Source organism: Talaromyces amestolkiae, assembly GCF_001896365.1.
Source record: "Talaromyces amestolkiae strain CIB chromosome Unknown scaffold24.1, whole genome shotgun sequence".
Lineage (NCBI taxonomy): Eukaryota > Fungi > Ascomycota > Eurotiomycetes > Eurotiales > Trichocomaceae > Talaromyces > Talaromyces amestolkiae.
In genome coordinates, this window is record NW_024468060.1 from 233,069 (window position 1) to 253,154 (window position 20,086).

A 20,086-nucleotide genomic window follows, 5' to 3' on the forward strand; every position below is an offset into this window, starting at 1 on the left:
CACCTGTTGCGTTCTAAAGAATAGTCACTAGAAAGCCATTATTTCATATGTCTTTGTGCAATAGTACCAAGTAACAGGCTTCTCAAAGTATTCAATTTAATCAAGTCATGCCATGCGTTGCATTGAAGGTAGCAGATCTTATACAATGATGAGATCTAGACGCCTATTTTTGCTACGACCGTATCGAACGCACTGCCCGAAATATGATTAAGTAACTCAGTATAGAAATCGCAGGGTAAAGCATGCGACATCCAATTAGATCAAGATTTAGTGGATTCCCCCGTGAGTTGAGACCTTCTGCCTGGCAGTAGGCGCATCCCATAATATCTATACCAACAAGATATCAGTACATATGATACCTGGTCTCCAGGACTAAGAAATATCTTATTACAATTACTTTTCAGGTTCTTCAATCACAACTACTAAGCGGTTTCTTCTTTACTCTATTCTATAGGTCGGGCCCGGGTGGTTTATACAACGCACCCACAGGTATCTTGAAATCAATCGGATTCGATGCCTAGTTAGTGTTGCTTTTCACGGCAGTGTATGGTACAATCGAGCTTTTGTTAGTCTTCTTCTACGCCTTTTACCTGCTTTGGTCGCCGTTCACTTCTCATCATCGGCTCCGCCATCGATTTCTTGTGCTGAATTTATCTCGCAGATTATCTCGGCAAGAGTAACACCGCTAATGCGACGACCTCCGGCAACATTTTTGCCGCTGCTATCGTTGCAGTAGCAATGTGCCTCTTTGCTGTGAATTATGGATTCGTACGGGCTCCCGAATTGTAATTCACGGTGACCTCTGGATCCTTCCCAAGGATATCCTGGTGGGAGACCAACACGATGTTGTAGTTGTACCCCCATTATTGATGGAACAAGTTGCTGCACTCTGTGAGGAGCGCTTCGAGATTGATAAAGAGACATTCGCAGCTCTGCGCGCAAGGAGCCGATGGGGCGGACGATCAAGCGATTGCGGAAGTAGCAGCGACAAAATAATTATGCTGGATCTGTCGATGCCGACAGACCTTTGTAGCGCTGAATTAAATGGATCACTTTATTCCTGAACGAATCGATATCCCGTGCAAGTTCCTTGGCTGGGCTTTTTGGCAGGGATCGTAATGGCATTTTCGAGGTTGGCAGGGTCATCATTTTTGCCAAAACCCCCTGGCGATGCTGACTTTACTATGTATAATGTCCTCTAGATAATAGTGCTTCGTGCAGAAGGTGCGTGGTATTAAACCCGAAGGATGGGAACAGACTAAAAATAGACAGGAGCAATACGCTTAATTCTGGCGAGCGCAAAGAGAGCTAAGCCTCATCCGACGCGCCGCGCTTTCCCCAAAAGAGTTTCTGCTCAGAGGGACCCGCTTTCCCTCTTTCTTCTCTCGCACCACATCTTAACTTCATCATCTCTACATACTACATACATACATGCCCACTCGAAACTCAACACGCTAATCTTGTAGCGCAGTCTGTGCTGCTAGCCAGGGGATGTTAATTAATAGCCAACACCATGTCAGGCATGCTAATGCATGTTGAAATCACATCGCCTGTCCACAAGGCGCCTCTTGGCTATAAAGACATCGCCGCGTCCACCACAGCAATTAAACTTGTACTTGGACTTGGCCAGCATTGGCATTCGTCCCTAAGCTTCCACAATGGTTATACTCGAAGAAAAGGACGATGGCGATAACAAGGAACGCAGGGTGCGCACTAGTCACCCGAAGGTGCGCACTGGCTGTTTAACGTGCAAGTAAGGCTGGCTCTCCACACTCCCCCGCAAAAGGCCCTTTTTCTCGAAATCTGCTTTATTTCATACACGATTATTGAAGCAATTGCAATCGATGTTGCTGCTGCCTCTATCTCATTACCACTGATCAGTAGCACTAACGAAGAGTAGACGCCGGCACAAAAAATGTGATGAGAATCGCCCCTCATGTCACAGGTGTGTCAGTTCCGGACGAGAATGTGAAGGATACTACGCCAGTACCGATAAGCAAGTCAAAACTACTCGACCTGTCAGACAATATGTTCCTATAATACCCAAAACATCGTCAGCCCAGAAAGCCCAACCAAGGCTGGCTGTCTCTCCCTCTTTAACTTCTCCCGGTCAGGTTGATCTCACTCCGCCTGAACGATGGCACCTGCACTTCTTCCATAATGCTACAGCTCGTCTCTGTGGCGCTTATTACCATGACGAGTTCTGGCATGGGTTGATCCACCAATTGAGCGAGGAGCATCCCGCAGTGCGCTATGCGGTGATTGCCATGAGCGCCAGGCAAACGCAATTCGAGCGTGTTCAACTACGACAAGCCACTGAAACTGAACAACAATTGTTGAGTCTCAAGCAGTGCAACAAAGCTATTGCATCTCTTCGAAAAGTTCTCGAAAAGGAACCACCAGGTGTCGCACGGAATCAAATAGTACTCACTACCTGTGCTATCCTGGTATATCTCGCTCTTTTCGAGGATGACCCGAAGATCGCTGACTACCATTTCCACTCGGGGTATCGGCTTTTATTGGAATGGCAAAAAGATGATTTTGGCGGTAGCTCAAGTGGTCCAGTGCTAATGCGGACGTTTGCTCAACTACAACTACACCGATCGACATGTACGAATCCAACGACCTTTGTGGAGGAGAATGACCCATCACTTCTTTCGCCAGTTGTTGAAGACTCGCGCCCAACGAAATCCGATGTTAATCCTAAGGTCGTCAATCATTTCATAACCGTTCTGGGATGGATCTTGTTACAAAACGATCGAGAAGGMTTTACTCTAGAATCTACAGGCAGATTATTACGCAGTGGGGAGCCTGCAGTTCTTGGTATGCTTCGACTTTGGCGGACGCAATTAAAGCGCTCTGTATTGTTACACGGGGATGATGTGTCTCAGACTGATCGTGACACACTTTCAGTTCTCTCCTTATGGAGTGAAGTGATCTATATCAAATTATCCACAAACGGCCAGCCTGCCTTGAACGAACATTCCGAAATGAGATGCGACCACTTTCTTTCACACTTTCAGCGAGTCGTCGTGCTAGCGAAGTCACTTCTTATGGCTTCAAAATCTTCTTCGGTCCTGTCAGACTTTCCGGTCAAAGGCGTTATCATACCACCCTTACTTTTCTGTGGCTTCAAATGCCGCGATTGGCAAGTCAGACGTCAAGTCAGGCTATTATTGCAGGACTTTAAGGATCATGAAGACGTCTGGGTATCCGGTTCAATCCTGGCTCTGGAAGAAATAACAAAAATCGAGTCTAAAGGAATCGCTCCTGGGGAGCAGATTCCAGACTATGCTCGTGTAGATAGCATGCGTGTCGATATCCACGCCCAAGACTCTCAGGTCTCTATACGATATCGCCGTTCCCAACTACCTCCCGACGAATCAGGCAATTCGTGTATTATTGGCGACGGAATGTGGGAGAATAGACTACTCTCGATTTCGACTAGACGGTGACGAATAAAATACAAGGGTCCGGGTTGTTTGGGGGCGGTTTTGATTAGCACAGTGCAATTAATTTACACAGACCAATCCGATCATAGCATTAGATGAAAAAAGAAGTTTGATGCTAAGTTCTAGCTTGGAAGCGAGTATACATCCGTGTTAAGCCTCATGGCGTGGCACTATGGAAATTAAAGACAAGGTAGTCAGGATCGTTGAATGCGTCTAGAGAGTAGAATTCTAATTTTTGTACGGATCTCAAGTATCTTCCGCCATCAATTGTCCAACAGTAGAAGCGGTTCAATCGTTGGTCAGTTGGAGTGCACTGACTCCTCCCGCTCATCCAGATTTCGTTTTGGTCTTTACCCGGGGTTACTAACATAGGTAAACAACCTGGCAATAAAACTATGTGGAGTAATTGCTAGCTAGAAAATTACCCGTTGTCTCCGAGCTGCTATTTAACCTATCCTCTTTTTCGCGTCGATCTCTCTGTCTAGTCTTCGCTTGAGCTTTGTTGGGACGCTGATTCTGACCTAGAGACTGCTCGCCTTCATTGTCATTTCCTCCGATATCACGATGCATGACATTGATCGACACTTGCCAGTGCTGAGGAAAGTCATCGTCCTCATCTTTAAGATTGCCCAGTCTTCGGGCTAGTTCTTCAACAAACGCGACGCTTCGATGACGACCCTCTTCACAGCATATTGTCACGACTATATTGATATCTTCTGTGTTTTCAGGAGAGGGCTGTTCGTTTATATCACCGTCCCCCGATTCCCCATTTTTATTCTCATCCTGTTCCCCCTCGCTGATAGCTGAAAGTAGGTCACCTCCCTTTTTAACCACATTCAAAATCTCCCCTCGAACTTTTAGCAAAAATGCTTCAACATCGTCATTTTGAAGAAACTCCTTCTGGAGCCGCCGCGACAGACCAGTTGCTTTAACTCGCAAATGGCGTGGCGGATTCGGCAAATGTCGAATGCTGTAAGACAAGGTTTTGTGATATTTTGCCGGGGGTTTCTGTTGCTGCACAATTGGACCGTTGGCATGGCCGTATGAAATAAGTGAGATCTGGACCGATCTTGTGCTTGATGGTGAGGATGCCATTGGTAGACGACTTGTCGGACGATATTTGAGCACCGATGGAGATCTAGACCTCGAAGACAACGGCATTTATACGAAAATTACTGCTATATTCAAGTTGGCGCAGAATGTCAGAGATTTAAGAAGTCACAGCCAATGAATTTAGACCCCCATGCACGGAAACTAATGTGTGATGGAACAAAGGATTTTCCGCAACCACTAGGGTTAGGTTAATAGAGCCAGCAGAGCCATTTGCTAGTGCCTGGCTATGTTGGATCTCACAAGGCAGAACAGAGTAGATAGATCCAGTTCGGAGGAACTGGATATGATGGATATGATGAACGCTGTCTGAAGTCTTATGTCAATATTAGTAAGCTTACCATACTCTTACAGATTTTAATTTAATGCACGCCTTCCTGATTAGGTATTGTGTGAATCTGCCTTGTACGCCAACGGCCCATTCAAGTATAGCTAGGTACATATCCTACATAGCGGCACCTTTGACCATAGCTAGCTTAGCGGGTATATCAATTCCATCACCATAAGGTAATAAGGGTTTGCGCCTTGGGAAGTTTTATCGGTTAGATCATAGGGGTTTAGATTCGTATGGCATAAAAGGTTGGCCTAAACCTCTGCCATTATGACTTTCCTCTGTCTGTAAAGAAAGCTCTTGAATCTCTTTTTTGATATAGCACCCTGCAACATATCATTGTTACCTGGAAATACTAACGACATATACCAATCTTCCTGATGAACTAGCTGTGAATTTTTTAGAGGAGCAGAAATTTAACGAAAACAATATTCGTTTATTTAAGTAAGGAAGAAACCTCGCTGTCGTTAATTGAAGGGGTCTATCTTTTAAAGTGCTATGAACGGACATCATCTACTTGTGCTGACGTACTAATTGCATTGAGTCCTGAAATCTTGCAAATGAACGATTAGTTCAAATTATCGTTGCACCCTTCCCAGTGGGTAGACTGAAAATACGAGAACGACCAAGAGCAAAGGTACAGCCACAGCAAAATAGAGCCAGAAGCGATCGCTCCACGGCGCGACCGTTTCAGACATGCTAAAGAGACTGGCAACAAAACCGAGCGGAACAAAGATCAATGCGATAGCCGTCAATCGCTTCACATTATCGGCTTCTTGGACTGAGCGACGCGTGTCCGTTAATTGAATCATGGTTGTTGCCACAGAACTCAACGACTCCAGAAACGAAGCCCATTGGGCCACTTGGGAAGAGAGATGCTGGATGTCGTGGAGCACGTCAGTCCATGGACCCTTTTCTAACTCTGTGGAAATATGATGCTCAACGAAAGATTGCATGAGCCGTAGTTTGTGTAAACTCTGTTTGCTCCGTCGGCGCCAGGGCTGAAGTTCATGGAGATCGTCAGGTCGGAGCTGTACATCCAAGCGGTAGAGTCGGTACTCGTAGTGTTTGACGTAGCGGCTAAGCAGTAAAGTGTATATCATCCATTCCGAAATGGTGACTTTGATCGGGTAATATGATAAACTGAGCATGGACGGATCTGTAGGGTCGAAACCGGGCATATCTTTGGCAAAATATCGGATGACCGCTTGAGTGAGAGATCGTGGTCTCCACACTATGCTTGCACCCGTGGATATGAATTGCGAAAAGGAGATAGGATCCATGATGTCCTCAAATCCGCCTTGAAATGGAATTTGGGCGTATCTGCGAGTCTCTTTCGTGGAGCCATCAAATTGAATTATATCCGCCGTAGTTGAATCCAAGAGCACTAAACCTAGATATCACTCAGGAATTAGGGTCTCCAAAATCGATAAATTACTGTTAAGTAATAGTACTGGAGCCGAATTGTACCAGGATTGCGCCCCTATGTGGAAGAAGGAAAATTCAATTGATACAAAACAACTTACAAAGCCATTGCCTTCCGTTAACTGGCTTCTTCAGGACCGAACAGCAGCTGCGCACGAATGCGAGATTAGCACCGCCAAGAAGAGGGATCCGTTTGACAGATCGTGCGACATTGCTGTCCAGTTTAAGCTTCTCTTCAGATATTCGCGCGCAATCACCAAGATTCAAAATCCGCTGATAATGAAGGTGCACCGCGTCTTTGGCAGAGAATCTGGACGGTACAATCGCAATAGAAGGCGGTGCTGGACGCAATTCTAGATCTGCGAACGATGTGTCGATGTATGTGGCGAAGAACAGCGGGTCGATATCGAAGGCAGATCCGAGGCAGTCAATCGTCTCTGGTCCGGGGTCTTGTACAAATAGCACTCGGCCAAGAACTTCATCGGGGCTCTGGTGAGCGGTTCTGATGGTGGAGACGAAGTCATGGGGCGTCACTCGCGTCCAGAGTCTCCTAGTATTGTTTTTCAAGTATTCAAGGCAGGAAAATATTCCATCAGGCTGAAGCTTTGGCCGATCTTTCGTCATGAACTCTGCGAGACCATACAGACAGGGATTCAGCCGCATTTGAGCACGAACAAAGTCTTTGTAGGTTTTATCCATGTCTAAAATGCTTGTTGCGAACGAAGTTGGCCCAGATAAGTGGTTTCAGATGATGATCTCCGCACCTCCCATCGCTCGTTGTACAACTACCAAAGGCCCGGCCCCGCCAGCGGCGACGTACGGATGAATGTATCTAGCCGTATATTTTTTCAAACCAATTGTACGGGCCCATTGCTAGTCCTCAGCCGACGCGCCTCGCTCGTAAGTGGTTCATTTTGGATAATTCGATGCACCTGCTAGGTAGCGTCATGCAGGGTAGATATCCTCTCAGCCCCGCTGACTACTAGAACTTGTAGCCTTGCCTGAGGGATTTGAAGCAGAAAATCGCTATACCTTCATCAAATCGGTACTTACCAGAGCCATTTTACTTATCGTGCCTTTCTAACTTTGCAGTGGTCATTACACTAGTAGGATCTGCGTGGAGGCATGGCGACTGATGTTACCGAAGAGAATGCAGAAATCGACAAATTTGTCCATAACTGGCAGGATATCAAGGCCACGTACGAGAATCTCGCCATCGAAGCGCGGAAGCGCTGCGAGGAAGGATTGGTAGCTTTAAAGTGTATTTTCACACACCGAGCGAAATCAATAGATAGTCTGAAGAAGTCCATTCAGCGTCGACAAACCGATCGCATGAAAGACGGCAAAGGACCGTACAAGGATGCAGATGAAATTAAGCGGGACATGGTCGATCTCGCAGGTGTTCGGATTGCCGTCTACTTCCCTGATGATCTAGAGCCGGTTGGAAATTTTATTCGCAAAGAATTTCAAGAAACGCAGCCGGCAGTAGTTTGGGGGAGCCATCAGAGTGGCGATCGTAATGGACGGATTGGAACGCGATTCATGGGCTATAAGGCCACTCACTTTCGCGTACAACTGCGAGACGATGGCGACGGAAAGAACCGGACCAAGCCGGAGCTTTCAGGACGAACAGTGGAAATTCAAGTCATCACAGTCTTGATGCATTCTKGGGCGAACATTCATCACGATCTCATATACAAGCCATATTCGGGAGACCTTACTGAAGATGAGAGACACATGCTCGACTTGGTCAATGGCCTCGTGCATGCTGGAGAGATTGCTCTGCAGCAGCTTCATAAATTACTAGTTCAGCGACTCCAACGATCTGACCGGATCTTTGCAGACCAGTACGAGCTGGCCGCCTGGCTGAAGGATTACGTTGAGACGAATTTTCAAAGTTATTTCGCGGTTCAGCCGCCGCGAATGGAACAATTGAATCTCCTACGAGAGGTACTTCAACTTTTTGAGTTGGATTCTCCGAGAAAGCTACAACCATGCCTCCGAACAGTCCACGAACCGTACTTGGGAGCAGAAAGGATAGTTACGTCTACTATTAAGTCAATTCTCGACGACATGTTCTCGAGGGAAGACGAACGTGTATTCCCACGTTGGGTAGATCTAACGACCTGGGCCCTTCTACAAATTTGTGTCCAGAATATCGTACCATTGCCGCAGGGGAATCCGTTTGAGAATATGCGGTTGAAGACATTCATCATGATCAATTCGATTACCTTAGCACTGCTCATGGGCACGAAGCCACCGAACTTCCATACATTACATTGGCCCTATATTGCAGATGAAACGAATCCCAATTGGATGTTGTTGCATCTGGTTAACTTCCAAAGACCCACCGAAGGGAACAATCAAACCATCGACTATCTGGATCAAATTTGGAATAGCTATCTGAAACGGTTGGATTCTGATAAAACTGATCTCCGAGATATGCCTCCAGAGTCCAGCGACTCAAATACGCTTCTCTGGGTTCTGTGCTGCTCGCTAGCTTCCCTCGGCTTAACCGCCATCCCTAAAGACGTTCAGGGAGATCCAATGGATACTTTCATTTGGCCGGGAGTATTCGGGTGGCCTTCACGCGAGGTGGAAGTGAGATTCGGCATTCCACCCCCACACCCCATGCTGGGATTTTATTTGAACGGAGGTCCTCGCTCGGAACTGCCTGTGAAAAAACACTCAAAAGGTAACCCCAGCAATTCAATTTTCGCATTATCTTCTACCAAATTGTGGCAACGTTTTCGTTTAGATAGCCCGACGGGACAGGGTTCATGGCAATATTCTCGAGTCTCGTTAACCAAGGTCATGGCGGGTCAGCAGTGGGGGAGTTTACAACTTTGGTTTCAGGGTATTCTTGAGGCTAGTTGGCAATCCAATAGGGGAAGGCAGGATAAGGTGAAGAATAATGTTGCACAACCATCACAAAACCAGCGTATGAGTGATGACCGGAAGGAAATGGGAGTTATGACACAGGGCGATACGCGGAAAGAGACCCTCGAGAGAGTGGGACAAGAAAGAGTCGAAAGAGCAAGATTGGACCGAGATAGACTGGAGCAAGAGAGATTAGAGGAGGAGAGACTGGAGGAAGAGAAAGTGGAGCAGGAGAAATTGGAGAAGGAGAGATTGGAGCAGGAGAGATTGGAGCAGGAGAGATTGGAGAAAGAGAGATTGAAGGAGGAGAGATTGAAGGAGGAGGGATTGAGAAGAGAATGGCTGAGCAGGGAAGACGAAGAACAAGCGAGAAACAAAGAGCAGCGGAGGTACATAAATAGGGACCAATTAATCCGGGGTTTTGAAAGACAGAGCTATGACAATAGGGATCATCGTAGGAGAGATCATCACAGGGGCAAGGATCACGAGAGGAAACGTCCTGAGAGGAACGGTGGTACACATGTGAATGAAAGAGAAACGCAAAGACGAAGAGAAAGAGAGAAAAGATATAGGAGAGGAGAAGGCGAGAGATTCAGGAAAGAAGCGCTAGAGCCACTACATGTAGGAGTCCGTCCGTGGGGCTTAGTCAAAGAAGGGATCTTCAGATGGATGAACAAATGATGTCGAGCCGGGTTTGTTGATAGAGGGCCTCTGACTCTTGCGGCAAGATTGTCCCCGTTCCAGACATTTACCAAATTGAGGATAGGGATCCAGAACATTCATCTAAACTCCCAGCAAGCATAGCAGGTTTTCCAACGTGAAAAAGAAACCTGTGATTTGGATTTGAGTGATCAACGGCTCCGCCATCGACAGGCCCACTTTTACTTCCACCCCAAACACGATGTTCTCTGGTGTCGGTGATATTCGTATCTACGATCATCTGCCTACGTTGCGACAATCTTATAACGATTTATTACAACAATTTATCAGAATGTTCATTGGCTATTCACATTGGGAAGACGCAAAGCTGCGAAGCGATACATTGTAGTCACTGAGGATGTTCGCTACAAATAGACTGTATCCTATTATCGGGTCATGATACTATGCGCTTGGTCGAAGAAGAAGATAGCTGTTATCCAGTTCCGGATATTGACAAGACAAAAGAGCGAGCGAACTAATACAGAACTAAATACGAGCATATTCTCAACGCTTTGGAAGTGGAGATCAGGGCAGGTAAGCAAGATAAGCCTTGATATATAGCCAGTTTCGCTATTAGTCAAAGAGGTAAAATGGCCTTTCTTCCGTTTGCTGCGTACAATATGATATATCTTATGGTTTCTGTTCAATCGACCCAGGCAATACAGATATAGTAGGACAACCAAGAGGATGAAACCCGATATGAAGTCAATTTGACAGAAGTCTAATATTTTTGAGAAACATTATACGGATAGAACGAGAAATCCGGGATGGGCGGTATTAATGTGTTAGAGAATGAACTCGGGGAAGTCATAAGTCATGAATATACCAAGTTCCGCACACATACCGTGTCAGTGTGTATAGAACAATTTTCTTCATCGCTGATAGAGTCATAACGATGTTGCTCCACGATAGCCTCCCAGCTTGACGTTACCTGTCACTACCTACTTCTTAGCGTACCACTCCTCAACCCAAGCTTTCATTTGCGCAATTTCCTTGTTCTGGACGTCGCGAACACCCGCGTTTGCATCGCCATTCCTCCATAGCAGGTCATAACAATGGCTGGCTTCGGGCATGACAAAGATGGGATTGGGCGTTCTAGAAGTTGCTGGACCGCCGGGACGGAAGTCTGATGAGATGGTTTCTTCGCGCCAGGGGTCATATTGTCTGTTGTACAATAATGTCAATTGAGGATGTAGCATGTGAGGTGACCGAGAAAATCATACCCTTGGCCCCAAATTACGCGCTCAGTGGTTCCAGTCCAGCCCCCAGTCCAGGCGTTAACAGCATCAGAACGTTTGCCCTTGGCGCCGGCATATGTGTATCCATCATCCGGCTGGAACAAAGTTGCACATACGTGGTAGTTATAGTCCGCTGTTACCAGGCTGGAGACAATAGATGGCACTCCTTTGGGCGCAGCACTAGGGTAGCAAATAGTTAGACAAACGGACCATATTAATTATACTTCAAGTAGTACTTACTCTTGCCATGCGCCGAATGGTTCATTGCACAAAAGCCAAATCCACTGACGATCTATCAAGTTATTAATTGATTTATCGGCATAGAGTGGATTCGAGCTGTTGTAAGTGTCGAAACAGGCTGTTTCGTATTTGTCCGTCCAGTAACCGTAACTGGCGCAATCTGTGATTCAAGGCCTTTGGTTAACCGAAAGGAGCTGGTTTTGCTTTCAACTCATACTTACCTCCAGGGAAGTAAGAGGTGGTCCACCACTGGGCGTAACCTTCAAGAGCTTTAGTGACGCCAACTCCGGCAGCGCTGGCATGGACAGGAGGGGTGGCGTAGACATTCTAAAGGTTTTCATGAGAATTTTGTCGGCGTGATTGATGTGCTCGGCTGATTTTCATACCTCAATATAGTCACAGAATTCATAGAGAGCCCCGGCGTTTTCCCAACTTGTCGTCTGTCCGAGATAAGGGCCTCCCACAATTGCCCTATTGCAACCCGTTAGCATCAATTCATCAACTGTCGCCTAATGATTCGTAAATACTCTGCAAAGTCGTCATCTCTTAGATCTCCCAGCAGGAATTTCTTCTTCAAAGCATCTTTGGCGTTTTCATCTGGTCCGGTCAAGATTGAATCAATGTAATCAATTGTCTTGACTAGATCTGTGCTACAGTTCTGCGGTAGTCGTTCCTGGATAGGAACAAAATATTGCCACTGCAAATCGTCAACATGAGATTGGTGACGTAAATGAGCGTAGAGAATACTCACGTAGTCCCAGATTGCCTCTACAGGTGCACTGGATGCGTGGTAGGCCCAGTACGTGCCAGGCAGAGTAGCTGCAGTCCAGCCTGCTTGAGCTCCACTGTACGAGCCACCGGCAAGGATCCATGGCTATGTGGTCTGTCAGTATTTATCATGGCGACTCATGATTGTAGATGGAATGATACATACAGCATTATCAGGGCTACTTTTGGTAGAGTTGTCAAAGGGAAGCTTGAGATTCTTTGCAAAGTACACGGCATCGGCAAGTGCATTCTTGAAAGTGAGTTGCTGCATGGTCTTGGGTGTCAATGTGGCAACCGGCGAGGAATTACCATAGAAGCGATCTTTTTGAAATTAGACAAGCAACTGCAAAAACCAAGAGGTAGGAAACGGCTTACGCTCGAGAATAAGGCCAGCAGCACCAATCTCCTGCGCATAGACACCAGTAAGTGTCACGTTGAATAAATATCCCTCGAAGCCCTCGGCACTTTCTTCTCCAGGTTGGAACACAACAACCTAGCATCGGAATTAGTATCTACAATCAATCAGTCAAGCTTAAGGCCACTTACCGGAGATCCCGGTCCTTTCCAGTACTCGGTACTCCAGAAGTAACGTTGCTTAAATGTACCTAGCTCTGGCTTGTCATGATCCAAAAGCTGGTCAAAATATCCAGTTGCATACTGGGAGTCTTCGGCTGCAGCTGCAGCTGCAGGAGCTCTGGGGGCTTTCGGTCTGGAGGCTGTCGCAAATGAAGCGCATGACACACCCAGAGCGATGGCTGAAAGCATTGATCGCATCCTGACTGAACGTAGCAGGAAACCTTACGGTTTGTACCCTCGATGTTGCAAAGAACAACAGCGAATAGAATTACTTTTGATTGTTCTCACATTAAGGCATCTGGAACGAGAGGGATTCACAGCATTTATTTATCACCCCAGTTCCAGGGGATGGACTAGCCTTGTAAGCTGTAAACGGGTAGAGAGATGCTACTAGCAAGGAACAAACAGGCTACTAGATCAGTCTATTCGCTTAGACTCGCACCACATGCTGTGCCGGATCTAATGCATGCGACTTGATCCATGTCGCCGAGATCTGTACGAAGCAGGAAGGTGCTTCTGCAAACTCAAAGAAACATTCCATCTCAACGTGCCGTTAGTCTCAATTCGGCTAATCTCCCATGAATAGCTCACTGCTAGTAGGTCGTATGCACTACGTGCATGCATTGAGAAACGCGATATCAATGGAAAAAAGGTTCGGACGGTTGCTTAGCGTGGGACTAAAGACGCTGATCGTCACAACGAGGCTTCTGCACGCTTCGAATACTCGGCGAATAAACAGAAAGAAGTAAGACGAATCGCACGCACTAGTAGGTACTACTAGGTGGATAGTGAGTATAGTCGGCGGGGTACAGGCTGCACAAGGACGAGGCTTCTGTGTGTTTCTAATTCTAGCATGAAATAGAGTATGGTCGCACCCACCGTTGGCGTGGTTTTGGTGTAGCCGGTTGAAATTCAAATCACCAACCGGAGATAAGCGTTTGTTGTAGGGGAGCGAACCCAGGATTTCAAATTCAACGAGCAGGTGATGTTCTCTACTTTCAGGGGCATTGCGGAATCTGCAGGTTGAATTGCCATTTCGTGATCATCCTAGTGTCGTATCGTGGGGTGGTAGTTAGCGGGTCTGTTTATTAGACGTAGATTAAACTTGCTCTTTTTGAGAAAATTAAAAGATAAGAAGCGGAGAGACCGACCCTACACGTAGTAAGTTTTGACCAATATTGATCCTCAACACGGATATTATCGTGCAATCAAACAGCCACACAAAAAGAATTGAAAGAAGGAGAGATATGCAAGTCGTACTGTTGAGACAAAAGAAGACGTTTGTTTAAACTCGCGCCGAGAAACATCTGGCCGATCGATTCGACCGATTCGTGTGCAGAAGTACCGATACATCTTCGTACATTACACTACAGTGTCTCGCGAGTAGATAGGCTTTTGACAGGATTACTTTACCGCTATCCCGAATGTGGTGAGTGTAGCGCGTAAATCCACTCACCTGCTCTTGTTGGATATCGACCTTACTACGTATAAGATTGCTAAGAAAACCTCTTATTAAACTAGTATGTATAATTAAAAATATCCTATAAAAATATTTTATAAGTATTTTTTTAACAGTTAATTTACAGACTTTTAGAAATAAAGAATCACAATGGTCAATTCTAAAATTTCCACAACATCTAAGATTAAGGATACGACCTCCATACTTAAACCAGTCTACATTCCTCTCCACCAATAATTCCAGGCACACTTTGCTATCAAGCGGTACGGAAATACAGCCATTCATCTTCAAGTGGCCGTCTCGGACTAGAGCAGATAAATTGGGCAGCAGATGCTCCAGATATGTGACATGATAGTAGTCACCTTTTGGCTCTATGCGTACCCATGTTAGTAAATTTCTATATGCAGGAGTGTAAGGATCATTCTATACTTGAGGGTATTGAGATATCTTTTAGCATGAAACGATAATGGGACTTATAGACCAATGACTCGCTTCTATAAGTAGTATCTAAGTTATAACTTAATATCGATTGCTAACATTCCAGTGGCTAAACTCATCAATGCGAAGCACCAAGTACAGTTGGAAAAACTTGATAGCGTGATACCTAGCAGGCTCTACCTTTTTTGTGATATAGCTGGGGCTAAGCCTAGTGCATGCTTAGTTGATAACTTCTAAAGTATCTAAATACTTTAAGAGCCCCTCTTTCATAGCTATCAACCAAGACAGCAGAGTCGGATCTCTTTTTACCGCTCAGCTATCGGTACTTCTCAATCAGCTTTGATGCCTGTGTAATTCTCCGTACGATCAATCATTACTGTGAGCATGAGTTGGAATTAAGCGCCTGCCATAAGAGACCAAGAACAGAGTTGGCATTTGTCCGAACTCCCTCTTTAACTCGTGGTTATTATTTAGATTAACCTACCAGACTTTGACAGCCTCTTTGCTACTGTCTGGACCTGCTGGCGCCTGTATGCTTGTTTCCAAAGCAATGCTTCATGCATTCTCACTTCAATTACCTCCAACATCCATAAACACGGTATCCAACTTGCGCCCGAGACTACTAAGCGAAACTTATTCCAAATCGAGATTCATATTTGATATTTCAGCAGCTGAGCTTGCCATCAAGAAAAATAATATACAGAGAGATTTTATCCGACAATTATTTGAGAACGCTTGAACCTTTTTACACAAAAAAGAACTTCAAGAGATACTTAATCCGCTTAGAAGGAAACTAGCATCTTCTTTATTAAGAAATAATCACCAGCAAGACGCCGTTGACCTTTGACTGCAACTATTACGCAGAAAACCACCATTTAAGCTAACTACCACCAACCTTCCTGGACAAACTGCCGATGATTATATGAGGAATGCACCGATATTTACACCTATCAATTATCTTATATTCAAAACTGGTCCGGTAGATTCGAATCTTCCTCAAGAAATCATCTCGAAGGAGACTGAAAAACGCGATTACCGGAAATATAAAAGGCTCACTTTATTTCCTGTCGTTCTCATCACAGATAATGGAATACTATTTTTCAAATCCTGGACCTTTCTACCGCAGGGGATCTACAGTGAGAGTAGCATCACCTTCGTAACAATGGCCTACCTCCCCGGAGGGTTCGTGATCAGCTTCGTGACTAGCGGGAGGTTATACAGCCGCACACTACCGTCGACTGCTGCAACTTGAGAAGATGTAATATCTACCATATCTAGATTCCGCTCGCTTTTTAAAATTCACCAAAGAACCTGCAGTAGAAAAAAAAGTAGAGACCTGTGTACACTCTAGTCATTATACTCAATGCATTTTATTAAACAGGCGAGACAGAGTGTTGAATTAGCAGTGGGAAATTCTAGATATTACTTATTAGGTGGATATGGTTCTAAGTATAACGTCTAATGTCAATATCTCATTGACCTAGGGACCCATAGAATAAATCCCTTCACGATGCTCATGATTCCTAATTAGACAGCCGGAAAAACACATAACATTACACGGTTCACGCAGATTCTTGCCTAAGGACTGCTGTAGTAGCGATTTCCTCATTCCAAATTCTCTGGGTTGCGGAATTTACATCGAGCCGTCAATCTTGCATACACTGGTTAGCTATACACCACGAGTGAAGCGAACGTGATTGGCCAGAAGATTATGCACTGAAAGTCACAGCCTTGCACAGCCAACGTGCCCCTCCCACGTCCAACCTCAACCTCAACCTCGTCATAAAGTCCTTGCAATGTTTTTTTGTTCTTCGGTCCAGACACGTTTTACCACCCCTCAGTTACATACTCAAAACAGTATTTCAGTACATCTAACCCCGCTTTTATCTTCTTCAAAAAGCCCGATCTTCAAAGATGGCTACCGAGGAGCTTGAAACCAAAACTCATAGCGACTATACCGTGGGATGGGTTTGTGCCTTGTCGAAGGAACAGACTGCAGCGACTGCCATGTTAGACAAGAGACATGGCGATTTACAAAATCCACACCGTGACAGTAACACGTATACCCTTGGGTCTATCGGCAAGCACAACGTCGTCATCGCATGTCTCCCAGAAGGCAGATACGGCACGAATGCGGCAGCAAACGTCGTGACTCTGTTGGCCAGATCATTCCCCTCTATCAGATCCTGTCTTATGGTGGGAATCGGAGGCGGCGTTCCATCAAATAAAGTGCGACTTGGTGATGTCGTGGTCAGTAGACCTGAAGGCCAGTTCCCTGGCGTGGTACAGTGGGACATGGGAAAGACAAAACAAGACGGCCAGTTCGAGCGGATTGGCGCACTTGATAATCCACCGAAAGCTCTACTGACAGCTTTGACCAAGCTGAGAACGGACAACGAACTAAATGGGTCAAAAATTTCCAAGTATCTTAATGAGTTCAAGGACAGATACCCCAAAGCGGCGGAGAAATATTTGAGATCGGATTCACTCGTGGACATTTTGTTCAAGGCAAGCTACGGTCATGTCACTCCAGTCAAACCGGACGAGAATGCTAAGATAGAGGACGGTGATGATGACGACGAGGAAGAGGAAGAGGAGGATGAAGAAAAGGATAGTTGTCAATTCTGTGACAAAACTAAGGTGGTGAAGAGGAAGCCCCGAGATATGCGCGTGCATTACGGTCTTATCGCGTCCGGCAACCAGGTTATCAAAGATGCCCAATCTCGGGACAAGCTGAATAGGAACCTTGGCGGTAATGTTCTCTGCGTTGAAATGGAGGCGGCTGGCATTGTGAACAACTTTCCGTGCTTGGTAATCCGGGGTATCTGTGACTACTCGGATTCTCACAAGAACAAGGCTTGGCAGGAGTACGCAGCGGCGGTAGCGGCGGCCTATGCTAAGGAACTTCTGTTTATTGTCCAGCCAAATGAGGTTCAGGGAGACCGTCTCATCAAGGACGTACTTAATGATGGTTAGTGATGCACTAGTGTTAGCTATGACCCCTCCACTGTCATGTTGAAGACCTCTAAGGTCGAAGTTCACCTAGGTGGCAAAGACACGATATATCAATGGACTAAAAGGCAGATCACACAATATATTGCCAATTGTCAATGCTAATGTACTTCTTTTATGGCGTATGGAACACTTGCTGATTTGGATATATAGTGCAGGTAATGAAATGGACTTTGAACGAAATTGCTGTGGGTCAGAAGCAACACGCTATTTTTGAATGGCTGTCTTCACTGAGTCCATCAGCGCGACACTTCGAGAACCAGAAGAAGCGGGTTAGCAATACAGGCACGTGGTTACTTAATGACCCCAAATTCCTTGATTGGTCCTCCAAAATAGCAAAGTGTCAAAGACTATGCTGTTATGGAAACCCAGGAGCCGGGAAAACCATTATCTCGTAAGTCGGAGGAGATGAACTAAGACTAAATAGACTGACTGGCATAGGTCACTTGTGGTTGATCATTTAAGAGAACACATCGTCCCTGGATCGAAAATAGGGCTCGGATACATATACTGTGACTATAGAGACCAGGAAGAACAGACGACAGAAAAAATTCTTGGCGCAGTACTAACGCAATTATTACGAATTTTACCTGAAATGCCAGAGGCTGTTTTGAAACTGTATGGGGATCGGGTCAATCAAAAGAAACCGTTGAGCTTGGAAGATGCAAAAGATCTTTTCTACATCACCTGTGCACAGTTCAGCAAAGTATATGTTTGCATAGATGCACTTGATGAACTAAGAGAACTGCGGGGCTTTTTGAAGTGCTTACATGACGGACCTTCTTCGATTCAGATATTCCTTACTGGTCGTCCCCACGTCCAGGAAACTGTCCAGGAATACTTCAAAGGGGAACAGAGCATTACAATCAAGGCTCACGAAAGCGATATTCGACTATTTATCGAACATGAAATCGGTGGCCCCAATGATATTGAGCCTAAAGCCATGGATGAGAGGCTGAGAATGGATATTCTTGAGAAAGTTGTCGACTCAGCTAAGGGAATGTTAGTGTATTCAGCCCTAGCATCATTGGCAGTATTAATAATAATGATCTACTAGATTTCTGCTGCCTACATTGCAAATCCGTGCCGTCCTTCAAGCTACTACCTTACGTGATCGTGAAGAAACTCTGAAAGAATTGCCGTCAAATCTTGGTGAAGCCTTCACTGGAACGATTACTAGAATACAGCAGCAGCCGGCTGCGCTATCAGAGCGGGCGGCGAAGATCATTGCGTGGATTCATTTAGCAGAACGGCCACTTACTATTGACGAGCTATTATACTCAGTTGCAATTCAGAACGGTGACACTTGTTTTAACCCAAGGGGTATACCTATTAGGGAGACACTGCTAAACTGCTGTTATGGTTTGGTAGTGATTGACCAAGAGACATCCACTGTCCGTTTAGTTCATTACTCCCTTCAACAACATCTCCTTCAGCAAAACGAGATATTCAATCTCAATAAGGTGCAATGGCATAGTAAAATCGCACTTACTTGCCTTACCTTTCTAAAATTCCCACCTTTGACGGCCGGAGAGGCACTGGAGCAAAATCACACAATAGTCACAATTTTGCGCTACGCTGCAATACAGTGGGGTCACCACCTTCGAAGGAGTGAAGAATTGCCTGGTGCAGCACTCGAACTTGGTAAAGAATACCTTCTTGCCAATTTCACAATTCATTCCGTGAGCTTCCGCCTCTTGTATAGAGTGATGTACGCATATCCGTTCTACGAGACGCAGCTTAATGATGATGTCTTGCCTGCTCATATCGCAGCTTTCTTTGGTCTTCGAGAAATTATGCTGCACCTGAGTTCGACAGTGTTGAATCTAGACATGGAGGATGTGCGTCGCCGGACACCGCTATCATGGGCTGCAGAGAATGGACATGAGGCAGTAGTGAAGGTGCTAATTAAGAAAGGTGTTGCAGTTGACTCAGTGGATAAAAATGGCTGGACACCGCTATCATGGGCTGCACGGACGGGGCGTGAGGCAGTAGTGAAGGTGCTGATTGAGAAAGGTGCATCAGTGGACTCAGTAGATATGAATGGCCGGACACCGCTATCATGGGCTGCAGCGAACGGATATGAGGGAGTAGTGAAGGTGCTGATTGAGAAAGGTGCTGCAGTGGACTCAGTGGGCAGAAATGGCTGGACACCGCTATCATGGGCTGCAGAGAAGGGACATGAGGCAGTAGTGAAGGTGCTGATTGAGAAAGGTGCTGCAGTGGACTCAGTGCATACAATGGATCGAACACCACTATCATGGGCAGCACGGACGGGGCGTGAGGCAGTAGTGAAGGTGCTGATTGAGAAAGGTGCATCAGTGGACTCAGTGGATATGAATGGCCAGACACCGCTATCATGGGCTGCAGCGAACGGACGTGAGGGAGTAGTGAAGGTGCTGATTGAGAAAGGTGCTGTAGTTGACTCAGTTGATAAAAATGGCTGGACACCGCTATC

General features: G+C 45.8%; 6 protein-coding genes across 6 annotated transcripts in view; 3 read left to right on the top strand and 3 right to left on the bottom strand.

Moving 5' to 3' along the window:
* Positions 1 to 1,658: 1,658 nt before the first annotated feature.
* On the top strand, positions 1,659 to 3,455 carry BHQ10_009412 (uncharacterized protein; the record flags this gene model as incomplete). Its single annotated transcript, XM_040882325.1, has 2 exons — positions 1,659 to 1,727; positions 2,115 to 3,455. 2 exons carry the CDS (start codon positions 1,659 to 1,661, stop codon positions 3,453 to 3,455), a joined length of 1,410 nt encoding a protein of 469 aa, XP_040737914.1.
* A 390-nt stretch (positions 3,456 to 3,845) lies between these two features.
* Positions 3,846 to 4,547, bottom strand: BHQ10_009413 (uncharacterized protein; the record flags this gene model as incomplete). The annotated part of the gene is made up of 1 exon (XM_040882326.1): positions 3,846 to 4,547. One exon carries the CDS (start codon positions 4,545 to 4,547, stop codon positions 3,846 to 3,848), a length of 702 nt encoding a protein of 233 aa, XP_040737915.1.
* A 924-nt stretch (positions 4,548 to 5,471) lies between these two features.
* Positions 5,472 to 7,017, bottom strand: BHQ10_009414 (uncharacterized protein; the record flags this gene model as incomplete). Its single annotated transcript, XM_040882327.1, has 2 exons — positions 5,472 to 6,286; positions 6,420 to 7,017. 2 exons carry the CDS (start codon positions 7,015 to 7,017, stop codon positions 5,472 to 5,474), a joined length of 1,413 nt encoding a protein of 470 aa, XP_040737916.1.
* Positions 7,018 to 7,443: 426 nt separating this feature from the next.
* On the top strand, positions 7,444 to 10,246 carry BHQ10_009415 (uncharacterized protein; the record flags this gene model as incomplete). The annotated part of the gene is made up of 3 exons (XM_040882328.1): positions 7,444 to 9,013; positions 9,077 to 9,587; positions 10,072 to 10,246. The coding sequence occupies 3 exons, from the start codon at positions 7,444 to 7,446 to the stop codon at positions 10,244 to 10,246; spliced, it is 2,256 nt and encodes a 751-aa protein (XP_040737917.1).
* Positions 10,247 to 10,838: 592 nt separating this feature from the next.
* BHQ10_009416 (uncharacterized protein) lies at positions 10,839 to 12,917 on the bottom strand (the record flags this gene model as incomplete). Its single annotated transcript, XM_040882329.1, has 10 exons — positions 10,839 to 11,061; positions 11,121 to 11,315; positions 11,376 to 11,535; positions 11,597 to 11,702; positions 11,762 to 11,846; positions 11,903 to 12,072; positions 12,127 to 12,249; positions 12,310 to 12,464; positions 12,519 to 12,636; positions 12,690 to 12,917. 10 exons carry the CDS (start codon positions 12,915 to 12,917, stop codon positions 10,839 to 10,841), a joined length of 1,563 nt encoding a protein of 520 aa, XP_040737918.1.
* Positions 12,918 to 16,530: 3,613 nt separating this feature from the next.
* The window catches only part of BHQ10_009417 (uncharacterized protein), a gene marked incomplete at both ends in the record, with an annotated part of 4,303 nt that continues 747 nt past the window's right edge, over positions 16,531 to 20,086 (top strand). Inside the window, 5 exons of the mRNA XM_040882330.1 lie at positions 16,531 to 17,587; positions 17,782 to 18,022; positions 18,070 to 18,630; positions 18,686 to 18,951; positions 19,000 to 20,048. Coding sequence (XP_040737919.1) covers positions 16,531 to 17,587; positions 17,782 to 18,022; positions 18,070 to 18,630; positions 18,686 to 18,951; positions 19,000 to 20,048 — 3,174 coding nt within the window. The remainder of the gene's footprint in view (positions 17,588 to 17,781; positions 18,023 to 18,069; positions 18,631 to 18,685; positions 18,952 to 18,999; positions 20,049 to 20,086) is intronic.